The sequence below is a fragment of the Prunus dulcis genome, chromosome 6, assembly GCF_902201215.1.
Source record: "Prunus dulcis chromosome 6, ALMONDv2, whole genome shotgun sequence".
Taxonomy (NCBI): domain Eukaryota; kingdom Viridiplantae; phylum Streptophyta; class Magnoliopsida; order Rosales; family Rosaceae; genus Prunus; species Prunus dulcis.
The window spans coordinates 27,715,902-27,730,752 of NC_047655.1; the positions used below are offsets into that span (position 1 = coordinate 27,715,902).

General features: G+C 36.9%; 4 protein-coding genes across 6 annotated transcripts; 3 read left to right on the top strand and 1 right to left on the bottom strand.

Annotated features, from left to right (window-relative positions):
- Positions 1 to 465: 465 nt before the first annotated feature.
- Positions 466 to 4,358, top strand: LOC117632603 (kinesin-like protein KIN-1). The gene is made up of 15 exons (XM_034366131.1): positions 466 to 579; positions 736 to 838; positions 1,094 to 1,137; positions 1,270 to 1,299; positions 1,394 to 1,516; positions 1,616 to 1,641; positions 1,778 to 1,859; positions 2,348 to 2,389; positions 2,469 to 2,502; positions 2,630 to 2,705; positions 2,781 to 3,000; positions 3,082 to 3,173; positions 3,461 to 3,578; positions 3,661 to 3,840; positions 3,999 to 4,358. The coding sequence occupies exons 1-15, from the start codon at positions 466 to 468 to the stop codon at positions 4,185 to 4,187; spliced, it is 1,473 nt and encodes a 490-aa protein (XP_034222022.1). The 3' UTR covers positions 4,188 to 4,358.
- A 1,748-nt stretch (positions 4,359 to 6,106) lies between these two features.
- On the top strand, positions 6,107 to 9,576 carry LOC117631883 (GDSL esterase/lipase At1g54790-like). 3 transcript variants are annotated; one of them, XM_034365214.1, is made up of 5 exons: positions 6,107 to 6,353; positions 8,115 to 8,315; positions 8,415 to 8,581; positions 8,721 to 8,991; positions 9,091 to 9,576. In XM_034365214.1, the coding sequence occupies exons 1-5, from the start codon at positions 6,110 to 6,112 to the stop codon at positions 9,357 to 9,359; spliced, it is 1,152 nt and encodes a 383-aa protein (XP_034221105.1). In that variant the 5' UTR covers positions 6,107 to 6,109; the 3' UTR covers positions 9,360 to 9,576. The 3 variants fall into 3 exon arrangements, with proteins under 3 accessions (XP_034221105.1, XP_034221107.1, XP_034221106.1); XM_034365216.1 differs by lacking the exon at positions 6,107 to 6,353 and adding an exon at positions 7,034 to 7,302; XM_034365215.1 differs by lacking the exon at positions 6,107 to 6,353 and adding an exon at positions 7,571 to 7,988.
- A 27-nt stretch (positions 9,577 to 9,603) lies between these two features.
- Positions 9,604 to 11,202, bottom strand: LOC117631884 (UPF0603 protein At1g54780, chloroplastic). Its single transcript, XM_034365217.1, has 3 exons — positions 10,583 to 11,202; positions 10,269 to 10,461; positions 9,604 to 10,093 (listed from the first exon to the last, which is right to left on the bottom strand). The coding sequence occupies exons 1-3, from the start codon at positions 11,027 to 11,029 to the stop codon at positions 9,846 to 9,848; spliced, it is 888 nt and encodes a 295-aa protein (XP_034221108.1). The 5' UTR covers positions 11,030 to 11,202; the 3' UTR covers positions 9,604 to 9,845.
- A 185-nt stretch (positions 11,203 to 11,387) lies between these two features.
- On the top strand, positions 11,388 to 14,635 carry LOC117631685. The gene is made up of 7 exons (XM_034364963.1): positions 11,388 to 11,825; positions 12,324 to 12,403; positions 12,625 to 12,685; positions 13,532 to 13,589; positions 13,814 to 13,871; positions 14,071 to 14,143; positions 14,338 to 14,635. The coding sequence occupies exons 1-7, from the start codon at positions 11,493 to 11,495 to the stop codon at positions 14,428 to 14,430; spliced, it is 756 nt and encodes a 251-aa protein (XP_034220854.1). The 5' UTR covers positions 11,388 to 11,492; the 3' UTR covers positions 14,431 to 14,635.
- Positions 14,636 to 14,851: the final 216 nt, after the last annotated feature.

Below are 14,851 nucleotides of genomic sequence, written 5' to 3' on the forward strand. Positions count from 1 at the left end.
GAAGTACTCTCTCGATCTCTCTTGATTGTTTGGTTGCCTAGAAAATGTAGGAAACTGCAGAAAAATCTGAGATTCGCTACTTTTATTTCTTTGATTTCTATTTTTCTATTTGAATTCTCAGTAGCCAAACAGATTTCGAAGCTCACTATTCACGAATGCTTGAGGTCGACTCTTTTAGCTGTTTGGCTGCTGAGAAAATGAATCGACATCATTTGAATTTCGAATCGTATTTTCACATTCTAGGCTGATTCTAACACAACCGTAAAGCTCAATTTTTAAGACTTCTCCAGATATTGAGCGACCAAATAGCATCAATCTTGTATTAGAAATCTGATTTTCTTATAATTTATCGTCAGCCAAACAGTCATATGAGTTTGTCTTTCTAATATAAGAACCGACGCTCTTTTTGTGTTTGATTTTTTTTGCAGGTTTGGATCAAATTTAGCGTTTTAGCACGGTCAGACAATGTCGAGTATGACAATTTGTGCTCGTTTCAGACCTTTGAGCTCCAAAGAGAGAAGAGATCACGGCGATACAGTCTGCATTCGATGCATAGACGCTGAAACTTTCCTCTTCAAGGTTCTTTTCTTTCCATCCATGGAACATTTTCCATTTCTGAGCTCATGCATCCATGTATTCCTCAATTTCTTAAAATTAACTCTGCTATTTTTGTTTGGTCAATACGTTGTGCGTTTGAGAAATAAATGTTAAGAGATTTGAATTGTTGTACGCTAGGATGAGAAGGATGAAGAATTTACATTTAGCTTTGATAAGGTGTTCTACGAGAAATCCAAGCAAGCTCAAGTCTATGAATTTCTAGCTTGGCCTATTGTGAAAGGTAAAAATATTGTGGATTGTTAGCTCTTATATTAATGGATACATTGTGGATTCTCTACTTAATTCCTGAAAAGAGAAAGAAAAAACAAAGAAGCAAGAGAGTACTCCTCATCTCTTTTCTTAGGTTTTCGTAGCAGCCAAACTAGTAAAGGGTTTACTACTTGGGACAATCTAGTTTGGATTATTGATTTGATGTATATCCAACAAGGTTATACTGTGCTCTTTGTTCTATTTATGTTCGGTGACCATGACACAGATGCTGTTGACGCAATCAATGGGACGATCATCACTTATGGGCAGGTAGGACATCGTTGTCTAACTTTTCTCCGTATGGTGGTTGCCTGTATGTATGTGTTCACTTTCTGTCTAGTAATTGCATGTCTTAGTTATTTTGTTGGTTCTAACTTACAAACCTTTTGTAACTAATGACAGACGGGAGCTGGGAAGACATATAGCATGGAGGTGAGGCTGGGGTATCACAGTGTTATTGAGATGATTGTTATAGATATTGAATTAATTAAGCTCACGCATAGTAATGTTTGCATATTTGGTGCAGGGGCCTAGCATACTGGTATGTGATGAGCAGAAGAGAGGATTACTTCCAAGAGTAGTTGAGGGACTGTTTGATTGCATTAAATCTTCTGGAGGAACAATGAAGCACTCAATCAAATTGTCAATGGTATTAAGATACGCTTACCTTTAGGGGTTATAAACACAGGTTGCAAGTTGCAATGTCTCTACTGATGTCATTTTCTGTATCTGTTCGTTTCTCTTTCAGGTAGAGATCTACATGGAAAAAGTAAGGTATGTAGAAGTGGAATGACTCAATTTGACTCAAATACATTCTCTTTGGGGTATAAAGTAAGCTGAATATGGTGGAACTCTGGGAAGGTTCTAATAACTACAGTTTCAGTTAGTGTTAACTACACTTCTTACTCAGGGACCTTTTTGATTTATCAAAAGACAACATACAGATTAAGGAGAGTAAATCGCAGGGGATATTGTTGAATGGAGTAACAGAGGTATCCATAGCTTTTGAAGAAATATGTGCATAATTGTATGCCCATGATATCAATAGGAGTAATTATAGAGACTATTTTTCATATAGGTTATCATGATACTATATGCTAAATTATACACCTAGACAAGCTGGCAACGTTTGTTGGCAGCAATGCAACAGGCTTGATTACCACCTTCACTGGTTCATTTCTACTAACATGCATGTGCACACACAAGAGTTCAACTGAGGCTTCTAATGTTCAATCTGTCCACTTTAAATCTTAGTCTTGGGTAATGGGGTTTGTCCTAGAAGTGAAAAAAGTTTCAATCAATCCAGTCATGTTTCAAATTTTAATGTTTTGCTTGCTAGAATCCTTTTGACACCAAGAAAACTGAGATGACTACAGATTGAATCCTGGTTGTATAGGATTTAGACGTTTAATATTTCTGCAATATATGTCGTAAATTGCCTTCGGACTGAGAAACAGCTCGTCATTTTCCCTTCTTCCAGATCTCTGTGTCAGATCCTGCAGAAGCATTACAAAGCCTATCTGTAAGATAAACTTACTTCAGAAATCTCTGTCAGTTTGTAGTTTATGGTTTACATTTTAACAGTGATGTCTATAATGCAGAGTGGCATAGCTAACAGAGCTGTGGGGGAGACCCGTGTCCTTTGCTTTTCTTTTTCAGTTCTGGTTGTTTCTTAATTGCATAGTATAATAGCAGCATTCTTTTTTGGAAGGGAATGTTATCCACTTTCTGTTACTGTGTTCAAAACTTAATCCAGACATAGAAATGAACATGGCCAGCAGCAGAAGCCATTGTATTTACATATTCACAGTTCACCAAGAAATAAAGAGAGATGACAGGTAAAAATTTTGTATTTTATATTGGTGTCTAAGTCTTTGGCTGTATGATCTTGAACATTTTGAATCTGTGGATAGGTTGAAAACTGGAAAATTAATTCTTGTCGACTTGGCTGGATCCGAGAAAGTAGAGAAAACTGGAGCTGAGGGAAAAGTTCTTGAAGAAGCCAAGACCATCAACAAGTCCCTCTCAGTCCTTGGTAATGTGATAAATGCTCTTACATGTGGTTCACCAGGCAAAGTGAACCACATTCCGTTTCGTGATTCCAAGCTTACTCGGATTTTACAAGATTCACTGGTCAGTTTCCTCCCTCAAGTCCTTTTCACCATAGTATTGTCAATTATTTGTATTGAAGATCTACTGGTCCTCATCTTGCAGGGAGGAAACTCCCGCACTGCATTATTGTGTTGTTGCTCACCAAGCCCTTCAAATGCATTGGAGAGTCTGTCCACTCTTCGCTTTGGGATGAGGTATATATTATTCAAAAACCTATAATGCACGCCATTCAGTATTGTGTTTTCTTATCCTCTTGCCCTCAGTCCCTAATATAGCTTGATTGAGCACACCGTAAGGATGTATTCTCTGTTACAACTTCCCCAAGAGCAAAACTTTCATTATTGCGTAAGATATATTGAGCATCTAGTTCTTCTATAGAAAAAGAAAATCAACTTGATTAATTACGAATTAGGACTCAAAAAGAAAATTTTTGATTTGACTTTTAATCTTACTTTTCATTTTGGATATGACATTTTGCCAGGGCAAAGCATATCAAGATGTCACCACGTGTCAAGTGTAATGAAGATAAATGTGCTAAAAAACAGGGACTTGCATCATCTCCAATTAAACATGAGTCATGCGATATAATCCTTGACAAGGTTAGATAGAATTCTCTTGTAAAATTGTCAATGTGAACTTTTATTATAGTTCTTCTAACACAACCTCCGTGCATACACATAGTTGAAGGAGAGATTTGATGCTGAAGATGTGAAGTTACTTGAGGAGTTGTTCACATTGAATGGCATTTTGTTTGATCCTTGTTCATCTGAAGAGTTGGATTCAGCATTCGAGGATGTCACTTCACAGACGATTGTCTCATTGCAGCAAGCAGTGGAAGAACTTGCATCCACTGTCGATGAGGTACACGTTACCACTGAATTAGCTGAACCTTATTGATAAACAATCTGATCTAGTCCAATAAGTTGTCTTGAACACCATTTACTTTGTAGTGAGAATGTTGGCAACCTCATATACTTGTCTTAAAAACGAGTTTTATCGCCGATTTTATGCTGTTACAGCTTAAGAGAGAGAATAAGGGTCTGAAGGAGAGATTAGCAGCTGCTGAAAGATCTCATGCAGCAGGCAAAGAGGCTGGAGACAATAATACTTCAAGTCTTGTGCATAAACTCCCAGGAATTCTCAGCTCCTTTGTGTCTTGGGTGAGGTCACTCTCCTCTATCAAGTTGTTGAATTGTGAGGTCAATTGAACATTGCTCATCTCAAGCACTGCAAGAGCCCTTACATCCATTTTGTACAGTTTGTGCCAGAATTTGAATTCCACCTTATTTGGAGAGAGTTTCTAAGCTTCCTGTTGTGGGTTGCTTTACATGCTTTCTAGCTTGGCGCACACACACGAGGCCTAGTTCCACGAATTTATCTTAAACTGAGTAAAATTTGTGATTTTTAACACGTCCTAGCTTAGCTATATAATTTTTTTGCTAGAGGAGTTTGTGCCCATCAAATATCCCATGTCTTTGATCTTTGGCCAGGGGGGCTTTTTTCTTTGTTTGGTCAATGCTATGAGAGGTTTGACTTTGACTTCTATTTGGGCTACGGAAAAGGAGATATCTGGGTTGGTCTTGACTCTCCTATTTGGGCTATAATAGTGTTATGTCTAGTTGGGATTTGATTATGTCAAATGTGCTGTTTCTTTGCAATTGGGTTTGAAATGGAAGTGTTTTGGATAAAGAGGCCCATTTCTTCTTTTTGGGTAGAAGAAACCCAACTTCTTTAAATATTGGTCTACGTGGAAATCGTTCGCTGAATCCCTAGTGACAGGGAAATGAAACAGTAATTGGCAGACTTTCTATAATCGAACCAAAAAAACAAAAGGGAAAGTTTTGTTAGACGTGTGGTGTGGACATGCAAACGTATAAAAAAGCCAAGATTCGTCTAAGGAAAATTTTCAGTCCTTGCTTGCTCTCCGGTGCTTCATCTTCATGTATTTCTTACTTTAAGAAGTAATTTTCTGCAATCCCGAATATGCCCCTTCAAATTGCATACACTAAGCAGAAATTTTTTTTTTTTTGGTCAATACACTAAGCAGAATATAAGATGGTGTTTGTTAGCATCTATGTTGTTGATGTACATTTTATAAGTACATTAGTTGTGGATATAATTTCCCTTCAACTAATTAAAGTATCTGATAGTGAATAGTTAAAGGGTAAACATTAATTGAACAAACAAAACTTTGCTTTTATGAAATCATTCAACCTTTCGAAATCTCAAAGCAAACTTTTTTCTTTGGGTAAGAAAAGGAAATTTGGCATTTCACCAAAACTTATAAATAAATTAAAAAATAAATAAAATAGAAAAATAGAAAGAAAAGGAAACTTGGCTCCAAGGACGGAACCACAGCCACGACTAAGGTGGACTGTGGTCCGGGTAGCTTTTGAAGGAAAAACCTATATCTATATTGGCCAACAATAAGAAGTCTGCTTCCTTTTGGGGAGTTTTTGTTAGCAAAATTCTAGCTTAATTAGGAGATTTATTTTATAGTTTATTAGGACTCTATTTATTTCCTTTTTGTACAGATATTGTGTTACTAGGATTTTATTATATTTCCTTATATAACCCTCCTAAGGTTACAACCTTGTATCATATATACCTCCTTTTGGATATATAAATATATTTAAAAATATTCTACCTATATTGTTTGACTGTTTTTTAAGAAAAAAAATCTATATGGCCCATCATATGTGATTCTTGATGGCTTTTTTAATTTTGTTTTCTGTTATTTTAAACCAATGACTGGCATCCACGTGTAGATCATAAACGTGTAAGCTACAGTTTTGATTTTTTGCTTCCTTTTTTTGTTTAAAAAAAATTATTAGATTTTAAACTAAAAATTTTAGTTAAACCACTCATTAAAAAAATTCCTGATTCCACCCCTGCTTTGGCTCCATAACCTGAATTCTGATGTACAATTTACCCCAAAAAGTGATGATGCATTAGCGGTTAGGTCACCTGTTATAAATAGAGGGTAAACTTATATATACTCGTTTATTGCTTAACTTTTTGTCAGTGTTCAATAGATCAATAAAATTTGCAGCTAACTCTCTCTCTCTCTCTCTCTGTCTGTCTGTCTGTCTGTCTCTCTTGTGATTCTATGAAGATTTAGCTTTCATCCATGGCTACCAAGAATTCCGTTCTCCAAATAATTGTCACCTTACTTGCGATTTTTTTACCTGTCGGAAAGTCAATTAAATTCAACTATCCTGCAGTTTTCAACTTTGGTGATTCAAACTCAGACACAGGTGAGATGACTGCTGGGCGTGGCTGGCAACTTCCACTGCCTTATGGACAAACCTACTTCAAACCTCCATCGTCATCTGGGAGGTTTTCTGATGGTCGTCTGCTCATAGATTTTCTCAGTAAGTTCATTCTCATCCTCACTCATCACATGCCCTATCGGAAATCAATATTAAATCGTGAATGAATACAAACATGTGTGCAATAAAATTTTTAATTATGCACTTATTTCTAAGTACTTAAATATTAAAATATATATATATATATATATATATATATAAGCAGACCCTTGCAGGCGCGAGTAATACTAATTGGATAAGATAGTGTGTCCAACTCTTTAATCTCGAATTCGATCTCCGTCCTCGTATATTAAAGTAATTTAAAATATCACTTTATCAAAAAATAATATAAATGAAATCCTAAGATTTGTATCACAAGTAAATTTTGAAAACCTTGTTTGCTCTATCGTGCTTCATGTTTTAGCTTAAATACCACCGTCGATTATTTCTACAATTCCTAAGATGGGATTAAAATAATATTCAACACAATGGATACTACCGCTATCTTGGTGTTATGTACTTGTTAGGGTTTCTACTTTTGTTTTGTAGTTGTAAATATACTTTTGGCTAAACTTGGGTATCGAGTGTGTTCAACAATCGAAGGGTAAAACAGTAATTGAACAAATAAACTTTGCTTTTTGGCTTCATTGAGCCTTTCCAAGACTGAAAGCAAACTTTCACCATGTCCCCATATAAGTATTTCCAAACTTGGCACCATGTGACACATGATATTCGGTGGTTGCTACATAACGCATCCGTGAAGATTAAGCTTTCATATCCATGGCTACCAAGAATTCCATCCTCCAAATTTTCTCCTTACTTCCCATTTTTCTACCTATTTCAAAGTCAAAGTTCTACTACCCTGCCGTTTTCAACTTCGGTGATTCAAACTCTGACACTGGTGAGCTCGCTGCTGGCCTTGGTTTCCAGCTCCCACCACCTTATGGACAGACTGACTTCAAAACTACATCTGGGAGGTTTTCTGACGGCCGCCTCATGATAGATTTTCTCAGTAAACTTCTCACATTTGCTGTTCAAAACTTCTCATAATTTGTCTAATTATCCTGTGGTCATATCTTTTTATGTAAAAAATGTTTCCATTCGGACGGAGGTATTGGAAAGAAATGATTTTGAATGAACAATAATACTAGAAAATGTTATATTCAATATGTTTAAATAATTAAATATAATACATTTAGAATGGTATCCAAATCTTGGCATACATGAATACGTTTATAATATATGAATATATTGCAACTGACCAACAAACACTTCCGTCTTGGGGCCTTTGGGTTTCCAGATGTGAAAGCAAACCAACAACTTACGGATGAGCCCCACTGCTCACCAAACAAAAACTTTTCATGAAAGGTTTCATAGAGTATATATTTTGCTGTTGTTTGCATATACAAGTGAAAGCTATAGGCCTAAGAAGTTGTTAACCTCTGTTTCACTTTCCAATCTCCATGGCTACCAAGACCCGTATTCTCCAAATTCTCACCCTGATTTCTATCTCTTTACCTCTTGCCAAATCCATTCACTTCGACCACCCTGCTGTTTTCAACTTCGGTGATTCAAATTCTGACACTGGCAATCTTGTTTCTGCTGGCATTGAAACCCTTCTCTCTCCTAATGGACAGATTTATTTCAAAAACCCATCTGGGAGATACTCTGATGGCCGTCTCATCGTTGATTTTCTTAGTAATGTTTCAATTTTGTTCCTCTAATCTTTGTTCTGCTGCATTTAATTCATATATATATATATATATATATATATACACACACACATATGAATATGCCCTTATGTCTCGAGTATAATGTTTGCAGTGAATGCAATGGAGCTTCCGTTTCTAAATGCCTATTTGGATTCAGTTGGCTTGCCAAGTTTCAAAAAAGGGTGCAATTTTGCCGCTGCTGGGTCAACTATACTTCCAGCAACTGCAACATCCATCTGCCCATTTTCATTTGGGATCCAGGTCAATCAGTTTCTTAGATTCAAAGCCAGGGTTCTTGAATTGCTAGCTAAAGGTATGTTCTTGAATCTTCTTAAGACTTGATCTTTAAGTGAAGGAAACATATGAATATTAGACAAGATATCCAACTATTTCTTTCTTTTTTGTTATCTAGGTAAGAACTTTAGCAAGTATCTGCCTACAGAAGATTTCTTTTCGAAGGGGCTTTACATGTTCGATATAGGCCAAAATGATCTTGCTGGTGCATTTTACTCTCAAACATTGGATCAGATTCTTGCTTCAATTCCAACAATTTTGGCAGAATTTGAAACAGGACTAAAGGTCAGTTCAGTAACACAACAAGGCTGATTGATGCTTTCAGTTTAAATTATCAGCAGCACAAACTTGTATTGGATAAAAATGACACCAAACTCTCATTCTTTGTTTTCTTATTGTGGGTTCTTTCTTTTCTATTTTTCAGAAACTATATGATCAAGGGGGTAGGAACTTTTGGATACACAACACAGGTCCTCTCGGATGCTTGACTCAGAATGTTGCCAAGTTTGGAACTAATCCATCAAGGCTTGATGAACGAGGATGTGTCAGCTCCCACAACGAAGCTGCAAAACTTTTCAACCTGCAGCTTCATGCCCTCACTAAAAAGTTGCAAGGCCAATACACCGATGCAAAAGTCGTATATGTTGATATCTTTTCAATAAAATATGAACTCATTTCAAATTATTCCCGATATGGTTAGCACATCTCAACACCTTTAAGTTGTTCATATCTTGATTGGCAACGTTTCTGCTTTAATAATCTCATGTTTGGTTTTTATGATTTATAATCTGCAGGATTTGAACAACCTATTATGGCTTGCTGTGGGTATGGAGGTCCGCCGTTGAACTATGACAGTCAGATTACCTGTGGACAAACAAAGACCTTGAATGGAACCTCTGTCACAGCCAAAGGATGCAGTGATAGTACTGACTATGTTAGTTGGGATGGAATTCATTACACAGAGGCTGCAAATCAGTTTGTCTCATCAAAGATACTCAGCGGAAAATATTCTGATCCGCCTTTCTCAGACAAAATGCCTTTCCTTCTGAAGCTCAAGTTCTGAAGTCCCAATATGTTATTCTTAAACATATTAACATTTGCCTGAAAACTCTAATGCTAAGCCATTAATGTAACTGCAAACCTATGTTCTCACAAATGTATTTGAAGTGCACAGAAGCCGGTAGAACAGCAATTTCATTACCTCATTCGTTATTGGATGAAGACTGTAAAAACTGAGTGTGTTCTCCTGGTGAAAATTAATCTTATTCATTAATAATGAAGAGCATATTTCAGTTTAAAAACTCCCGTTCAAGCATGCAAGTCTTAATCTCGGTAGTAAAATAATGCAGACACCTTAAGTTAGTCATAGGTACAACTTAATTCCATTATAAATTTTTACAAATATCAAGAAGACCAAGGATCCCCTCTGATTGCAAGTCTCTCAACAACCATTTTAATATGATTATTTGTATAACTGCATGTTATACATGTTGTTTCGAAATTAATGGGAAACAATTGAAAGACAAATCTAACTGAGCAAATTCCACCCTCACTTCCTTGAGACATAAGCATAGTATTGCGCCATAGGAACAACAAAGGCAATCACCAGCAATCCTCCAACTACAAGAGAGAACTGTCCACGCTTTTCGTCCGTCTCCTCCTTGGTTTTGAAATTGGATTCGCGTTTGTTGTCATTAAGCTTGGGGCCGCCGGGGTCTGGAAGCCCATCAATGGCAGCAACTAGCCGATTGGCACTGCTGAATATAGCTTCATTATACTTTTCTTCTGTAGCCAAGACTGCAATCACACATCCAATAAGCTCATCAACTTAGCTGCAAAGTCTTAGAAACTAAAACGGTAGTGTGTGCGGCATATACAATAAAATTCATTGCTTGAAACAAGAAATAGTAGCAACCCAAAAAAAGAAAGTTGCTTGAAGAATGAAAACATTGAAAAGTAAAGGCATGGTTACCAGGAAGGTTCTCTGATACAGTTGCATCAAGGATAGTTTCTCCAACAGCTTGGACAAATGCAGGGCCACCAGTGATTGCTCCTTCTTTTTGACTGGTGACAAGCACCACAATGCCCTTATTGTTGCCCTCTTCAACAGAAGGGTACCAGCGCTCCAAAACTTGGTCAGCATACTCAAAAGCATCAGCTTTGCTCTGCAACCAAATCATATCATCATCAAAACTCAAAAGGGTACCCCAGAAAACTCAAAATTCATAAAACACAATATTATAAAAAATAATAATAAAAAATAAATAAATAACTGAAACAACTTACAGTGAGCTTTCTAACAGTGATGAAATTGATGTGGAAGTTCTTCTTATATTCCAATTCCGACATCAACCTCTTTATATCCGACTTAGTCACCCGGCTTAGCACGCCTGCATCATCAACAACATAGGAATCTTTGGGTGGTCCCTCATTAAGAACATCAAACTCAGATGCTAGTGCATTGCCACTAGGCAAGAGTGGGCAAAAGTTTAGTGCTAAAGACAGTGCAAGAGCTGCTAGTCCTTGCTGGGCATAAGAGAACCAGTCCTTGGGTATTGGCAAAGATGTTTTGAGTGATGGAACAGATTGCTTTTTGAGGCTTGAGGTGATAGGTTTTGTGAGGAGGAGGGACTTTGAATTGGGTTGGAGAGAGGGGGACAAAAGCGTCTTAGGAGAAGAAGGTTTTGGGTTGAAGAGAGGAGAGAGTGAGGGAGAAGAAAGAATGGTTTCCATGGTGAGCAAATAGAATTTAGAAATGGCGAAACAGTGAGAGAGAAAATGAGTGTGATTCTCTACATTTTTTTCTTCTGTTTTTTGGGTGGTTTGGATTTCTTTTGTTTTGGATTGGTTGGCTGAATTTGAATGTGGATAACGTATAGGCTCTGTTTGTTTCAAAGGCTCCTGGTGAACACATCACTATTTTGGTTGATATCTCTTGAATTCTTGATAAAAAGAAAGGAGAAAATTGGACTTTATAGATGAAATGAGCCAAGTGTGTAACTTTTTGTGCCACATCAGTGGGAAAGCCTCTAACTTTTTGACCAATTTTAGTTCAAATAACCAAAACTACCCTTTCCATTGATCCAAATACCTAAAGCCAACTTCCCCAATCCTGACATACAAAAACCCCAGGTCATGTCCCCACATTATCTCCCTCCAAATTTTCAACAGCCATGAATGCCATCCTCATTGTCTCATGGCCATTCTTCTTCTCTCCCTCCCTCCCCACCCACCAGTTCCTCCCAAAAACCCTAAAACCACCACCCCAAAACTCACTCCACCACAGCCTACGATCGCTCTCACCGACTCTACCACCTCCAAAAGACGCTTCATCCTCGAAAGCACTTCCCTTTTTCTCATTTCCTTGACCCCTCAGCAATACCCAGTTGCCCATTCTTCACCAGAAGCTTCAGCGCCTCCAAGACCATCCCTTTCCGGCATCGCTAACACGAAATCTTGGTTCCAGTTCTTCGGTGATGGGTTTGCCATTAGGGTCCCTCCTCAGTTTCAGGATGTTTCGGAGCCTGAGGTACATGACCTTAAAGCACATGTATTTTGTAAAAATTGTTTTGTTCCTTATAAGTTCTAGTATATGTTTTGATTACTCAGTGAATGGTTCCAAGTTGGATACGTTTTGGCATCCATTTGTTATGCTTAATTTTGGACTAGAGAGAGATGTTTGACTAGAAACTTATTTCAGTGCTATGGAATGAAATATGTCAGTGTTATCGTTGTAATTGTCTGCTCAGATGTTCTACCATGAAAGAAATTATCGCATTAGTTGTTAGGGGCTTTATGCTTCATTGTCAATTTTAATTGGGAATGCACATAAGGGAAGCTTTCGTTTCTCTGTGTACTTAAGGTTCATAATTGGTAAATCTAATGCTTTTTTTTTGTTTTTGGTGAATGTAAATCTACTGCCTTTCTCTCATTATTGACCTACTCTTGTTCGCTTTTGGGTTGTTACATTATTGCCTTCCTCTCATTCACGATTTTCTAATTGGCTGCTTATATGTTTAAACTCTAGGATTACAATACTGGATTGTCCCTTTATGGAGATAAGGTAAAGCCCAAGACCTTTGCGGCACGTTTTGCATCTCCTGATGGGTATGCTATTTTCACAAGTTCCCTACTCTTGAAAGTTTTTTTATAACTTGTTTGCTTCATTATGGTTTAAATTTACATCTTCGAAGTTTTTTTATATTTACTTGAAGCAAACTAACAATACAGAACGTGCTGACAAATAATTTTGTTTTTGGATGCTTTCCAGTGATTCTTATTAGTTTTAGTATTTATTATGTTTTTCTTCTTGTTATTGGTTGATGCAGATATGAGGTTGTGAGTGTTGTTATTCGCCCATCCAATTCCCTCAAGATAACCTTTTTAGAGGTTTGTAGTGACAATCATGGACTTTTTAATATAATTTGTCCTACTCCTATTCTTATTTACTATAATTTGTCCCACTCCTATTCTTATTTACTATTAGCTATATTACTAGCACAAGTGTGTGCACTCTTATTTACTATTAGCTATATTACTAGCACATGTGTGTGCACACACTTGAATTAACAACAGTAACGCGTTAGTTTGGTGGATATTGTGCCTTTTTCTCATTCTCTTTTGAAATTTTTGGTTTATAACCACTATGTTGATTGAGGTGGTGGTTGGCCAAATGGAATGTTTGATGGGTATAAGGGTAGTGTTTTATTGCATAGGCTTACTGTTATGTTTTCTGTTCTTTGTGTGAGGAGAATGATGGAATCTGGAGGTGTTGAGCTTCTGTGGTTATATTTGACATGCTTTAGCTCCTCTTAGAGTGGTTTTTTACTGAGCTTTTGTCATCCAACCTTCTCATTAGATGCATGAATTTGGTTGATAGTTATGTTTTAGAATTAGCTCTCTTTCTCCCCTCTCTCTTCAGCTCTTGTATCATGGGTGACATGACTCTTGCATTTATAAAATATGCACTTATCAGAAATGTTCTGTTGTAATTCTCGCCTTTGGTTCCCTGTCGACCCTTCAGACATTTTGGCTTCTTAAGACATAAGCATTGTAATATATCGATATCTTAGAGTGAAGTAACCATCGTATTCATGGCTGATCAGGTTTTAGAAGCATAACAACTTCCATTATATCTTGTATGAACCCATATTTGGCGATTCTGTTATGTACTCTTTCTAAACTGCTTGATAAATACCAATGTACAGTTTATCTAATATATGCTAACTTGGACAGGCCAAAGACATAACAGATTTAGGTTCCTTGAAGGAGGCAGCAAAAATCTTCATTCCAGGTATATTGTAGCATGATTTCTGTTTTCTCAGCCTCTCTGATTCTGTAAACCAAAAACTTCAATATATAACTTTAATTTTCTGTAAGCGTTGATCTAGATATACATTCTCTTTGTCCTGACAACTCATATATGGAATGTGCTTGGGCCTCTAGTTTGCGTCTCTCAGTATCTCCTCCAGTTATATATGGTATTCATTCTGAATCCTAATAATTCTGAAATTGCAGTTGGATCAACTGTATACTCTGCTCGAACCATAAAGATAAAGGAAGAAGAAGGTTTCAGGTAAGTTCAATATCTCTCTCTTTTCTCTCTCAAGAAAGAAGCCATGCTTGTTATGCTATATACTCCCTTCTACTTGTAAAATTATAGCTGTTGGAACATCATATGGAAGCAAGCATAACTTCTTTTTGGCCGCTTTTGCAAATAGGATTTTCAAAATCTTTCCTGATACATGTTGTCCCAATGCCGTGACACATTTCAGGACTTACTATTTCTACGAGTTTGGTATACAAGAACAGCATGCAGCACTTGTAGCTGCTGTCAACGGTGGAAAGGTTTGTCAACACATACTTCCAGAACACTTCTTACTTGTTTCTTATCAAGAATCATGGATGAGCAAAATATATACCAGACTTGCATAACAAAGATTCTTTATCAAATGTCCCATGTCATAGAATCATTCATGCAAATGGTTTCTATGTTTATGTTGGATAAGTTAAATCTTTGTCTCTTCTTTGTTCTGTTACAGACATACATTGCTGGAGCAACTGCCCCGCAGTTGAAGTGGAACGATGACGGCGTGAAGCTTCGGTCTGCTGCCATATCCATGACTGTTCTATAGTGTCTTTTTAAGGAGGCTGAATTTGAAAGGCGGCGGCTTGCATTGCAGTGCAGCTTAAAATTTTGAGATTTGACAAGGAGCACCTTCTAATTTCCAATATATATAATTCTTATCAAGCTATGATACAGATATGGTGGCCTGGCCATGTTCGATCGAGCTCATCATTAACAAGTGTTTTATTTTCTATTTTGTAGAGCATCTTCCTTTCTTCCCTCCCTCACCTCAAATCCAAAAATTATTATTTAATCTAAGAAAATCTGACATATAGTCAGATCTTGACTTGATATGATTTTCATGATTTGAAATTATTTAAATAAATCTCAATGATTTTATTTCTCTTGTCTCCTCATAAATGGAAAAAACAAACAAACAAAGACTAACTTTTTTTTAATATAAACGATAGTCTAAACTTGATACATTG

Excerpts from the sequence above, each read along its gene's own strand:
- LOC117631883 (XM_034365214.1), top strand. The coding sequence starts at position 6,110 with ATGGCTACCAAGAATTCCGTTCTCCAAATAATTGTCACCTTACTTGCG. Across the intron at positions 8,582-8,720 it reads AATTTGAAACAGGACTAAAG|AAACTATATGATCAAGGGGG; the intron begins GTCAGTTCAGTA and ends TCTATTTTTCAG. Across the intron at positions 8,992-9,090 it reads TTCAAATTATTCCCGATATG|GATTTGAACAACCTATTATG; the intron begins GTTAGCACATCT and ends TATAATCTGCAG.
- LOC117632603 (XM_034366131.1), top strand. The coding sequence starts at position 466 with ATGTCGAGTATGACAATTTGTGCTCGTTTCAGACCTTTGAGCTCCAAA. Across the intron at positions 839-1,093 it reads AGCTTGGCCTATTGTGAAAG|ATGCTGTTGACGCAATCAAT; the intron begins GTAAAAATATTG and ends ACCATGACACAG. Across the intron at positions 2,503-2,629 it reads CAGAGCTGTGGGGGAGACCC|AAATGAACATGGCCAGCAGC; the intron begins GTGTCCTTTGCT and ends ATCCAGACATAG.
- LOC117631884 (XM_034365217.1), bottom strand. The coding sequence starts at position 11,029 with ATGGAAACCATTCTTTCTTCTCCCTCACTCTCTCCTCTCTTCAACCCA. Across the intron at positions 10,462-10,582 it reads TCACTGTTAGAAAGCTCACT|AGCAAAGCTGATGCTTTTGA; the intron begins GTAAGTTGTTTC and ends ATTTGGTTGCAG. Across the intron at positions 10,094-10,268 it reads TGTATCAGAGAACCTTCCTG|TCTTGGCTACAGAAGAAAAG; the intron begins GTAACCATGCCT and ends GTGTGATTGCAG.
- LOC117631685 (XM_034364963.1), top strand. The coding sequence starts at position 11,493 with ATGGCCATTCTTCTTCTCTCCCTCCCTCCCCACCCACCAGTTCCTCCC. Across the intron at positions 11,826-12,323 it reads AGGATGTTTCGGAGCCTGAG|GATTACAATACTGGATTGTC; the intron begins GTACATGACCTT and ends TTTAAACTCTAG. Across the intron at positions 14,144-14,337 it reads CTGCTGTCAACGGTGGAAAG|ACATACATTGCTGGAGCAAC; the intron begins GTTTGTCAACAC and ends GTTCTGTTACAG.